Source organism: Varanus komodoensis, unplaced genomic scaffold (assembly GCF_004798865.1).
Source record: "Varanus komodoensis strain SLA01 unplaced genomic scaffold, ASM479886v1 scaffold722, whole genome shotgun sequence".
Classification (NCBI taxonomy): Eukaryota; Metazoa; Chordata; class Lepidosauria; order Squamata; family Varanidae; genus Varanus; species Varanus komodoensis.
In genome coordinates, this window is record NW_025336377.1 from 1 (window position 1) to 11457 (window position 11457).

At 60.9% G+C, this 11457-nt stretch overlaps 1 protein-coding gene across 1 annotated transcript; it reads left to right on the top strand.

Annotated features, from left to right (window-relative positions):
* The first annotated feature begins 1451 nt into the window (after window positions 1-1451).
* On the top strand, window positions 1452-10169 carry LOC123034804 (cytochrome P450 2C11-like). The gene is made up of 9 exons (XM_044452485.1): window positions 1452-1682; window positions 3775-3937; window positions 4382-4531; window positions 5531-5691; window positions 7000-7179; window positions 7626-7767; window positions 8333-8520; window positions 8960-9101; window positions 9960-10169. Exons 1-9 carry the CDS (start codon window positions 1509-1511, stop codon window positions 10139-10141), a joined length of 1482 nt encoding a protein of 493 aa, XP_044308420.1. The 5' UTR covers window positions 1452-1508; the 3' UTR covers window positions 10142-10169.
* The last annotated feature ends 1288 nt before the right edge of the window (window positions 10170-11457 follow it).

Here is an 11457-nt window from a genome sequence, read left to right on the forward strand (position 1 = left end):
ATCCAGTACCTTCAACGCCAGGCGCACCGACCGGTCCAATTTGCTGGATAAGTTTCAGCTATTACACCCTGAGGATGTGGGCAAGGTGCTTGGCCTGGCCTGGCCCGCCACCTGTACGCTCAGCACTTGCCGTCATGGTTACCTGGAAGAACTTACGGTGGATCCGCACCTGGGCCAGGAGGCTGTAAGCGCGTCGCTGAGAGAAGGAGCCGCGCCGGCCCCTCTAAAGGGGGCCATGATTTTGCCACCCGCCAGAAGCCCAACCTGGACGCGAGGGATGCAATTACTTCTAGGCCAATGGCTAATGTTTCCTTCCTGGGCGAGGTGCTCAGGTGTTGGCTGGGCGACTCCAGGCGCTCTTGGATGAAACGGACTCGCTGGCTCCATTTCACTCAGATCTCTCCATGCCGATCAACAGCAAATAAACAAAAAACAGGTATAAGAACAGAACAGTGAAGTATCACAAAATTAAAGTACGATTTGAAGAAAATGAAACCAGTCCATGACACTAGGCCTGTTGAAAGGACAGACAGATGGAGAGCGGCCCCTGTTGGCTATTTGAAGATGGCTTGTTCACCAGGGCTCACAACCCAACCGAAACCTATGGGTTTTCTTGCTGGGTTGTCCATGGTTAACCTGGTTTGTTTACATGGTTGGGTTCAGACAACATGGTAACCCACATTTCAGCAACCACCCTGGTTCAATGGCAGGCCAAACTCAACTCCTATGCAACTCTCTGGAGCCGGTCTGTGGAGCACTCCGTGGCGCTGCCCTCCCCCAGGGCTGCCCTCCCCCAGTGCTCCCCCACCCCCAGCCTACATGCCTCCTTCCGTGCAGGGCTGGGGTGAACCCCACTGGAACCCGTCTCTCTAGCACCCTCCTTCCTCTCGTGCTTGGCCGGGTCCTGCAGAGCGAGCTGAGCCGGGAGGAAGCCCCGAAGTCCCACAGGCGGCAGCCTTCCTTGTCGGGGCAGCTGTGCATGGGGCAGCGGGAGGTGGCACAGGGGGTGCCGCTTGCTCTTGCTGCTCCCGGGAGCCCCGGCACAGCCCTCCCCGCTGCCTGGAAGCGGCCGCCCTGGGAGCAGAAGGAGGGCGTCCTCGCACCCACGTGGGGCCTGATTCCTGGCGTTCGCCCTGCAAACACTGGGCACGTTTGCTGGGGACTCGGAAGGTGGGTGGCTGCCAAGCGGACCCGGATCCAGGGAGCCGAGCCCCGGAATCAGGCAGGTTCTCCTCCCCAGCCGGACCCCTCGCACATCCCCGCCTCCACACTGGTGTCCTTTGGCAGCTGGACCTCAGCGCATGCTCAGCTGCCCCACAGGACAAGCTGTAGCACGGCACGTAGGGTCGGCCCTGGAAGGCCTGGCTGCAGTCCAGGGATCGCAGAAGCGCCATCGAGCAGGCGGAGCCGGACTTTAATCTCACCTAATATTGACACGAATTGTGGTGCTGGGCGAAGCCGAATAGACTGCACTCCTCTGCAGCTTGCGAGGAAGAGGCTGTGCAGCGATGGAGCTCCTGGCGAGCGCCACTCTCTTCTTGTTCATGTTCCTGCTCTTCCTGGTGGCATGGAAGAGGATCGAGGCCAAGAGGAGAAACTTCCCCCCCGGCCCTCTGCCCCTGCCGCTCATCGGAAACCTGCTCCAGTTGGGGAGCCGGAACATGGCAGAACGCCTGAAGAAGGTAACTTCTGCGAAGCCGTTCCCAGCCCCACGGTCAGGCCCCACACTGGGGCGTCAGAGCTGGGGGGGTTTCGTTGGATGAGGATTTTGCAAAATGTGCCAAGGTCGTTCACGGCCGGGGCTGCAGCCTGAATGAGGAGAACAGGATGGGGGAGAGTCTGGCACTGGTACCCGTCCATTCTGGCCCTGGGCTTTGGCTGCTTAACGCTGAAAGGTCTGGGCGTGAATCCCATGTCAGTTCCAGCTCTTTTCTCTTGTGTCTTCTTGATTTTAGCAGCTTCCCCTCCTCCTCGTATCGTCCTCTGCATGGGGGAAGAGCCTTCTGCAAGGACTCTGGCTGGTGCGGGGCGGTGGTCGGTCAGTCTGTCTGTGGTTTGACTCAGACTTATCCATATTTAGACAGAAAATGCGTGCAGCTCCAGTTACAGACCTGTTCTGTCTAAACGCCCAGAGGAGCAATCCGTGATCTCGTGAACCTTCGCTGAGCGATCCTGGAGCCGCCTGAACATGCACGGACAGCTCCGGCTGCTTCAGCGTGGCAGGCACCCCAGGAGTGGCTCTTTGGCGTTGTCGCGCGGGTGGCGTTCCTCTTGGCTCCGTGTTATGCAGGGCTTGCCTTGCGGCTGCCTGAGTCAGCGAAACGCTGGGGAAGCTCTCGGCCAGCAACGGGTCCTTCTGCTCCACCGGGCCGAACAGTTCGCAGACATTTCCTAAGGCCTGGATCGGTGCCCACGTGCCCTTCCCTCCTCCTCGTATCGTGCGTCTTTGTGCAGTTCATGCACGCCCAAGCGCTTCCTGAGCTGCCTGGCAGGGGCAGCTCTGTCAGGGCAGTGCGCAAGGTGGAGGATGGGTGAGAATTTCATTTCTACGTCTAGTCATTCCTGGATTTCCCAGCACTCGGCAGGTGCTCCCTCTTGCCAGGATCCGGGCAGCTCTGGTGGCCAGCACCGGCATCCTTGCAGGACCGGTCCCAGGCCCCGCTGCAGCTCTCAGCCCGGCGATGAGCCCGAGCTGGGAGTCCTGGGGAAGAGCCACGGAAGAGCCTGCTCTTCCCTGCAGGACCGGCCTCCACACGCGGGAGGCGGGCTTGTTCCCGGTTCCTGCCCTGCCCTGCCCTGCCCTGCCCTGCTGCCTCAGCTGCCCAGGTCCTCCTGCGTGGTGCTGGGCCTGCCTCCTGCCTGGCCTCTCCTGCTCCGGCATCCTGCCGTGTCTCCTACCCTCCCGGTCGCCTCAGCAGCACAGGTCCTCTTGTCTGCTCCCGGTTCCTGCCTTCCACGCTGCCTTGCTGCCCTGCCTGCCTCTTGCCTGGCCCAGTCCTGCCTCGGCCGGGTATCCTGCCTCGCCACAGGGCCCCTGCAAGGTGTGCTCCAGCTCCCGCCTCTCACCTGAGTCCCACCACATCTGGTTCCCGCTGTCCCGGGCACCCTGCCCTGCGGTGCCACCCACCCTGCTATCCTGTCCAGGGACCTGCACCTCTCCCTGTCCTCCCGGCCCTTGACCCTGCCCTCGTTCCTGCCCATCCCCTTGCTCTGCCCCCATCCAGCCGTGTGGTCCCTGACCTCGACCCACACCGTGGCTGCGACTTGGCCTTTCCATCCAGCCCTGCTTCTGGGCCTGCCTTGCCTGAAGCCCTGCTGCCCGGCCCTGGGGCCTCCATCCCTCTCCTCTGCCTTGCCTCTGGCCGCCCGTGTCCCGGCTGGGACCCGGACCCCTAGAAGGGCGAAGAACGTGAGACGGCCCCGTGGGGGAACATGAAGCGGGCATTTTCACCTGCCCCTCAATCAGGCCCTAAAAGCGGGCCCTTTGCTCTGCTCTGCCTGCGAAAGGCCAACTGGAGGGGCGGGGTCACCTGGCTTGGCCTTCTGTCACCTGCGCATGCCTGCTGTGGGGGAGGGGAGGGTGGCTGATGAGTGAGCCGATTCTGGGAGTATTCTGGGATGGCGGAGGCAGTCCGGCCAGGTGTGCCAGGAAGGGGCTCCTGACCGAGCCGCCTCTGGCCCAGGTTGTCTCCCTCAGCTCGGGCCGTTCGTCCGAATCCCCCCACACAGATGCTCCCCTCCCCACAGCACCTCCCGTCTGCTCTGTTCTTGCAGATGAGTGAGAAATATGGGCCAGTGTTCATGGTGTACCTTGGCCTGGACCAGGCCGTGATCCTCTACGGCTACGACGTGGTGAAGACGGTTCTGGTGGATCGTGGCCAGGAGTTCCTCGACCGAGGCAGCTTCCCCACATCAAATAAATCCAACGGAGAACTCGGTACTCGCTGAAATCCTCGGCCGAGAGGAGAGACCGGTGGTGGCCAGCCCGTGGCACGCGTGCCCAGTGGGCACACAGAGCCCCCTCTGTTGGCACGCGAGCCCAGTCGCCCCAGCATCGGATAGCAGTGCACACAGGGGCCATGCGCATGCTCAGACTGGAGTGGTGGCGCCAGGCGATGGCATCACAAGCCGCGACTCATGAGCCGCCGCTCGTCCGAGCTTTCGCATGGCCTGTTGGTGCGCTGCCAAGGATATGTATATATTTGCTTGGACTGGCTGTGAGCTGTTTTTTCAAGCGAAAACCTCAGTTTTCAGGTGTTCTTGCAATGCTGGCGTTTGCGATAAATAAGTGGGTTCTGGGTTGCCGTTTGGGCACTCGGTCTCTCAAAGGGTCGCCACCACTTCCTGACCGGGCCCCTTGCTCTCCCCTGCCGGCCGCCAGGTATTTTCATGTCCAACGGGGAGCGCTGGGCGCAGCTCCGCCGCTTCTCCCTCACCACCCTGAGGAACTTCGGGATGGGCAAGAAGAGCCTAGAGGAGCGGATCCAGGAAGAGGCTCAGCACCTGGTGGAGGCGCTCCGGGCCAGGAAAGGTAGGGTGCCGCCTCCTCGGCCCCTTGCGACTCTGCTTCCGCTGATCCAATGAGTCCATTGCCTTGATGCTTTAATTACTGCATTAATCGAGCCAATCAAGCACCTGCCTGCCTCTGTCTTCTGTGGCGCCCCTTTCTGTCGACCGTGGGAGGGGTGCAATGCCAGTTGCCCCTCCCAGCTGCGATCGACGGGACTGGGCAGCTGGCGCTGGATCCCGTTGGATTTCTCTGCCAGTTTCTATGGGCAGCTCCCATTTCTGACCTAGAGGAGAAGGAAACAACGCTAGGAAAAAGCCACGGACAAAACGTACCGAAGCCCCTTGCCAGGCAGCAGGGCATGCCCAGGGGCCTCTGGACTGCAGCTCTCGGAACGGCAGCCCAGGGGTGAAGCGTGCGGGACGGGACTCGGGCGGCCCGGGTTCTAGTCCCTGCTTTGGGCCAGGCCCAGACTCTCGGCCGGCCTACCTCACAGGGCTGTTGTTGAGGCTAAGATGGAGAGGAGGAGGAAAAGGGGCAGAGTTCTCCAAGTTCCTTGAAAGGAAGAAGGCAGGGTATAAATAGGGGAAACGAGCCCCCACCAGCCAGCCAGGTGTTCAGCAGCGAGGAGTGTGGGGAGCGGGAGCCCACGGCCCCAGTGGGGGTGACTGGGGTCTCCTCCCAGTGCAGCCCAGCCTCCCCCAGCCGGGGTGGGTCCCTGGGGGGTCTCCCCTAACATCTCTGGAGGCACTCGCTTGGGGCGAGGGGCCAGCCCCCCGTTCGGAGCAGCGCCCAGGCCATGGGGCCGTTGCCTGGAGGACGGGGGCAGCCCCCACTTGTCCCCGCCCAGCACCAGCTGGAGGAGCTGAGCCCTCCCAGTCTGAGACGAGCCAACCTGGGGGTGGGGAGCAGGCGCGCCAGAGAGAAACCGGAGCAGAGGGGCCCCACGTGGGCTGACCTGGCGCCCTGGGCCGAGGGGTGCCAAGCGGCCCCGACGCCCCGGCTGAGCCGCTCCCTTTCCAGGGCAGCCCTGCAACCCGGCCACTCTGTTCAGCGGCGCCACCAGCAATGTCATCTCTCACATCCTCTTCGGGGAGCGCTTTGACTACCAGGACCCGGAGCTCCTGCGCATCCTCCACTTCCTCCAGGAGGGCTTCCTGCTGGAGAGCTCCAGTGCAGCTCAGGTGAGGGGCCCAGGCGCAGGGGGCGCCTGGGGGTCCGTGCACCAACGGGCTTTGGGCTGCGGGCCTTGCGGGGTGAGGGCTGCCTTGGGACGAAGCCAGTCCAGGCCCCGTGAGACAGGATTCCCGGGTTCAGCCAGGAAGGGCCCCTCGCCTTGAGCCTCGGCAGTTTTCTTGAAAGACCACCCGGGCCCCCTGCAGCTACTTCCGACAGCGTGCGACCGGGCAGTGGCTCTCACCGCCAACTGCAAGCTCCTAGAACATGCGCAGAGTGTTTTATAGATTCCGAGTCACGCGACATAGGGGCAGGGCTGTCGTTTGGTCGCAAAGTCACACCCGACCCATCACGACCCCACAACAGTCCTCCGGGCTCTCCTGTCGCGGGCCTCGCTCGTTTTCTCCTTTTTCCTTTAAAAATGCTCACACAGCAAAAGCTTATACAGCAAAAATGCGCGACGCTTCGTTAGCCTCACAGGATGGCAACCTGCGGGAGCAGCACCCGCACAGCCGTCCAGGTCGATGGAAGGGCTGCTGCTGCGGAGGAACGGCCCCGTAGAGCTTGGTCCCCATGGGTCAGGGGGGCTGACGGGAGAGTCTGCGTTCCCGTTGTCAGGGCCCGCCCTGCCTTTATTTATTTATTTATTTATTTGTTTGTTTGTTTGTTATTTATTTATTTATTTATTTATTTATTTATTTATTTATTTAAACATTTCTATGCAGCCCCATTCACCGAAGCCTCGGGGCGGTTCACAACATGAAGTTAAAATACGAAAAATAACAATATAAAAATAACAATATAAAATAAGTATCAATATAAAATAAGTCGCCCTGGCCAGATAAAATAAGCAAATACTGTTAACACTTAAAATGACATTTAAATAAAAAGGTCTTTGCCTGGCGCCGAAAAACAAATAATGACGGTGCCAGGCGGACCTCTTTGGGGAGTGAATTCCATAGATTGGGCGCCACCGCAGAGAAAGCCCTCTTCCGAGTACCCACCCTCCTAATTTCCTTCATGGAGGGTTCCTGGAGAAGGGCCTCTCCCGCAGATCTCAGGGGGCAGGCAGGCGGGCGTATATGGACGTAAGCGCTCCTTCAGGTAGCCAGGACCCAAAGGTCATCAACAACACCTTGAATTGGGCCCGGACTTCAATGGGAAGCCAGTGAAGCTGACGGAGGACTGGAGTCATGTGAACGTAATGCCCCGTCCCCGTCAGCAGCCTGGCAGCTCTATTTTGGACCAATTGAAGCATCCGGACCGTCTTCAAGGGCAGCCCCACGTAAAGCGCCTTCTCTCTCTCTCCCCCTCAGCTGTACAACATCTTCCCCAGGATCATGGACTACCTGCCCGGCCCTCACCAGACCTTCTTCCGGCACCTGCGCGGCGTCCTCGCCTTCGCCGACCGGAAGGTGCAGGAGCACGAGAGCAGCCTGGATCTCAGTGCGGTTCCGGAGGACTTCACGGACGCCTTCCTCTTAAAGATGGAGCAGGTGAGCCCCGGGGGAGGAGTGGAGCTCCCTGATGGAGCTGCAGCTCTGCTCACGCTCGCTGGGCTCCCGCCCACCTCTCTGTCTGTCTGTCTGTCCATCCTGAGAGCTGCAAAGTGCTCCTCTCTGCTAGCCTTAGTCCCTGAAGAGAGCTGTCCCTGGCCCCAGAGGGAGGGAGCAGGGCAGCTTGAGCCCCCGGGCTCCAGGCAAGATGGAGTTTATGGGTGCACGACCCACGGTCCGTGGGCCCGAGGTGACTCTCCCTGCGGCACGGGGGGGGGGGGGCAGCCCTCTGCCTGCTCTCTCCTGCTCCTTCCCTGGAGCAGCTGTCCTGAGGGGAGAGCGTTTCCCTGCTCACCCTGGGAAAGGACAGCCGTCCTGGGGCGCCACGTGGAGGTGCGGCCGACTGATTCCCAGTGTGGTGGTGGACAACCCTTTCCCATTCCCAGGAGAAGCACAACCCGAGGACCGAATTTACCAGAGAAAATTTGGTGATGACCGTTAATGACCTATTCTTAGCTGGGACAGAAACAACCGGTATTACCCTGCGATACATCCTCATGGTCCTTCTGGAGCATCCTGCAGTCGAAGGTTTGCAGAGCATGGAATGAACTCTGTTTCGCTCCTTATGTGACCAGGAGCGTCGCTGCTATGGGAGGGTGCTTAGCCCCTGGAATTATTTGCCTCTGCAGCAGCCCCTCCTTCACAAAATTCTCTCTCTTTTGACCACCAGATCAATCACTTCCCTTCCCCGCTTCATGCAAACCACCCTGGGCTGAGCAGCTCTGCCGGCGGGTCGCATTTTCTTGCAAAGACCACTCTGCCACGCTGCCGAAGCTGGCCCACCAGAGTTGTCATGGCTGGTGGGGCATCTGAATCAGGCAGAATCCTTTCCTCTCCAGGGTGGCCCAGTTTCCACTGGTTTCAGTGGGGCTTCCAGTGTCCAGGTGGAGACAATCGGTGGTTTCGTCAGGGTCTGGGGGAAGGGCAGAGTTGGTCCCCCTGCCAGTGCTGGGCAGGCCAAAGACGGCATTTCAGCATGACATGTCGTTTGGCCAAGATCTCTGGGAAAAGTCAACACTACTAGGATTTGTTCGAAGAGGAAGGAGAGGGCCAAACCTTGCCTTCCTTTCCTTGATCTGCTCTTTCCTTCCAGCAAGGATCCATGAGGAAATAGACCGAGTGGTAGGGAAGGTACGGCCACCTGCCATGAAGGACCGATCACAGATGCCCTATACAGAGGCCGCCATCCACGAAGCGCAGCGATTTCTAGATTTAATCCCCTTGGGATTCGTCCGGATGGCGAGACAGGATGTGCAGTTAGCTGGCTTCACCATCCCCAAGGTATCTGCCCCTTGTGCGTGACGCCCCTCCTGGCGCCCGTTGGGCTTCTTGCCAGGCCTCCTGCTTTTTAATTTTGTTCCCTAAGCTCTTTCGTTACTGTTTTTCGTGACAAGTTGCCACTGAAGGGTCAGGCCTGCCCTTTATTTGGGGCATTTGTCCGTTGTGAGGTCCGACCCCCAGCCCAGCCGCGCTAAAATCCCTTTACTGTTCGCCTCACCAAACAGTTTGCCTGCCTTGGCCTGAGTGTCTTATGGCAATCCCTGGCCCACCTTGGCAGCCACCCATCCTGTGAACGGGCACCCCCCTCCGCCATGGCAGCCATTTTGTGAGAGCACCCACGGCACCCACAGCCTCGGGGTTCCAAGCGCAGCCCCCACATAAGCAGGGCTGTTCCCGGTCTGGTCAGCACGAACTCCATCGTGGGCTCTTCTTCCGCCAGGGTGCCACCATTTACCCCATTCTGAGTTCCGTTCTGAACGACCCCAAGCAATATAAAAATCCAAGTCGGTTTGACCCGGAACATTTCCTGGACGAAAACGGAGATTTCAAGAAGAGCAGCGCTGACATGCCCTTTTCAGCAGGTAGGCCCGGCTTGCGAACCCTCTGCTTGGGACGCTCCGGTTCCGAGGTCCTCAGACCGTTGGCCACTGCAGGTTCTGCTCGGCAGATCCAGGGAAATGCATGTTTGGCTCTGCTCCTGACACGATTTGATCCTATTCGTTCTGATTTTTTGGGACCACAGAGACGGAGGCCCTTTCGACCAGGGGCTGGGTGTTCTCCGAGGCCATAATGGAGCCTCGGGCAGTCCACAAATGCAAGCCTAAGAATTCCCGGTTAATGAGGTCCTTATCGAAAGCCCAGCCGATGGTAGAGTTGGAAGGGGCCAGCAGAGCCCCCAGGTCCAACCCCTGCTCAGGGCCAGCCCCCAAATTCAAGCCTCCCACCTGGAATGGGGCTGCCCCCTGCAAGTGCGGGGCAGGCCACGACCTCCCGTGGTCGTTAGTCACTCATACGGCCAGGAGGTTTCTCCTGAGGTCAGTACGAGCCCGGCTTCAGGTAAATGAGCCCTGATGCCAGCTCCGAGGAGGAAAACGTTCTCCGGGGGCAGGTGTGCACATATTTTGAAAAATGAGCTGAGAGATCTGTCTGTCGAGGCCACGCTGGAGCGAGGCACTGGCTGCATCGCTGCAACGCTGGTTTCCTGCAGCGAGGCGGAGGGCAGGGGAGGCTCCCAGAGACACGGCCCCCTCCAGCTCCGTGGTCCTGCGGGTGGAGAGCAGGCTTCCTCCGGGACACGCTGGGAATTCTAGTCCGAAGCGTCCGGGCAGCACCAGCTCAGAGGGGGCGGCCTCACAGAGACGCCATTGAGCAAGCGTGGCGCTCCCGGCGTCTCTGTGGGAGACTCTGCAGGAGATGCCTTCTGCTTCCTTCCGCCACAGGAAAGAGGAACTGCCTGGGCGAAGGACTGGCTCGGATGGAGCTCTTCCTGTTTCTCACCACCATCCTGCAGAGCTTCCGCCTCATGCACCCTCCCGGAGTCGCCCAGATCAACCTCACGCCAGAGGTCAGCGGCGTGGGACACATCCCGCGCCAGGCCTCCTTCTGCTTCTGCCCCCGCTAAGCTATGGGGCGCCGCTCCAGGGCACGGCACGGGGTCTCGCGAGGACCCGGCGCCCTCCGTCCATTTGGCTTTGAGTTCGGCAGCTCGGCGAGGGGAAAGCCACCGTGCGGGGGACAGAGGGGCCCCATCCCAGCCTGGCCTTCGCCTTGCCTTCCCTGCGTGAGCCGTGGGTTCGGGCGTCCGGTCCCTCGCTCGTGGCACTTTGTGGGGCTGGACGAGCCTCTCTCCCCCTGACCCCTGCCCGGGGCGCTCCCCAGCCCAGTAGTGCTGGGCCCCTTCTCGCTTGGGGCTCAGAGCGCCCCCGCCCCCGGTGTCCCCGGTTCGGCAGGTCTCAGAGCAGCAGCCTCCCAGTGCAGCCGCGTTCTGCTCTGGTCGGCCAGAACCGCGTGATGGAAGGAGATGGTCTCTTAGGACGGGGCTGGAAACGTGGCATCCAAGGGCAACCGGGTGCCCGGACCCCCCTCCGGGGCCACCGAGGGGTCTCGCTCCTCCCTTTCTCTGGAGAACATGCCCCTTTCCCTCTCGGCGGCTGGGACCACGATGCAAAGCGAGCTGGGGAAAGCGCACCGATGCACACGGCACCATGAGTCGCCCCCCCCCCCCCGGCCCCAGTGTCCCCGAAGACACTCGGGTAGCAGCTTAAGGTGCCCCCTCCCCCCCCGGTCCTCCTGAGGCCACCCCGGGGGCACCTCGGAGCAACAAGCTTCCTCCCCACCCTGAAGCTGCCTTGTCGCTGCAGCACAATCCTCTGACCGCAAAGCCCATCGGTCGAGCTTTGACAGCGAGCAGCGGCCCCTCCGAGGTACCCCTGCAAGACATGCGTCATTTTCTGGCCGCTGGAAGACTTGCGGGAATCCCATTCTCTGGGGGGTAATCCATCGTTGACAGAAATGCCGGTTTGTCGGACTGCAGCGTCCTTTTTTAAGGCAGGATTTCTAAGGAGTTAAAATGTGGGCTGCGGGGTGGGATAGAAAGGAAATTATGCAGGCACCCGCATGTCCCCTGGGAGGATGCAGGTGTGGATGCCAGGTGCCCGTATGTGTTCCTGCCCAGGTGTAAATTATCAGCCCCCTGCCAGCCCCCCCAGTGCCGCTGGGGCACTTTTGGGTGCCAGCAATGGCAGTGGCCCACTAGCTGCTTGGCAAGAACGGCGAGGGGAGGTGGCCACACGCCCGCTGGGTTCACACGGCACTCCAACCCACCCTGGGTCCCCAGGTCGAAGGCCATCCGGGTGGCTTCTCTGACAAGGCCGTGGTCGGCGGCTGTGGCGCGACAACCCACAGTGGCGGGGCAGGTGTGTGGCTACCTGTGGTGTT

Coding starts and splice junctions, on each gene's coding strand:
- LOC123034804 (XM_044452485.1), top strand. CDS start 1,509: ATGGAGCTCCTGGCGAGCGCCACTCTCTTCTTGTTCATGTTCCTGCTC. Junction 5,692..6,999: donor AGAGCTCCAGTGCAGCTCAG/GTGAGGGGCCCA, acceptor TCTCCCCCTCAG/CTGTACAACATCTTCCCCAG. Junction 7,180..7,625: donor TCCTCTTAAAGATGGAGCAG/GTGAGCCCCGGG, acceptor TCCCATTCCCAG/GAGAAGCACAACCCGAGGAC.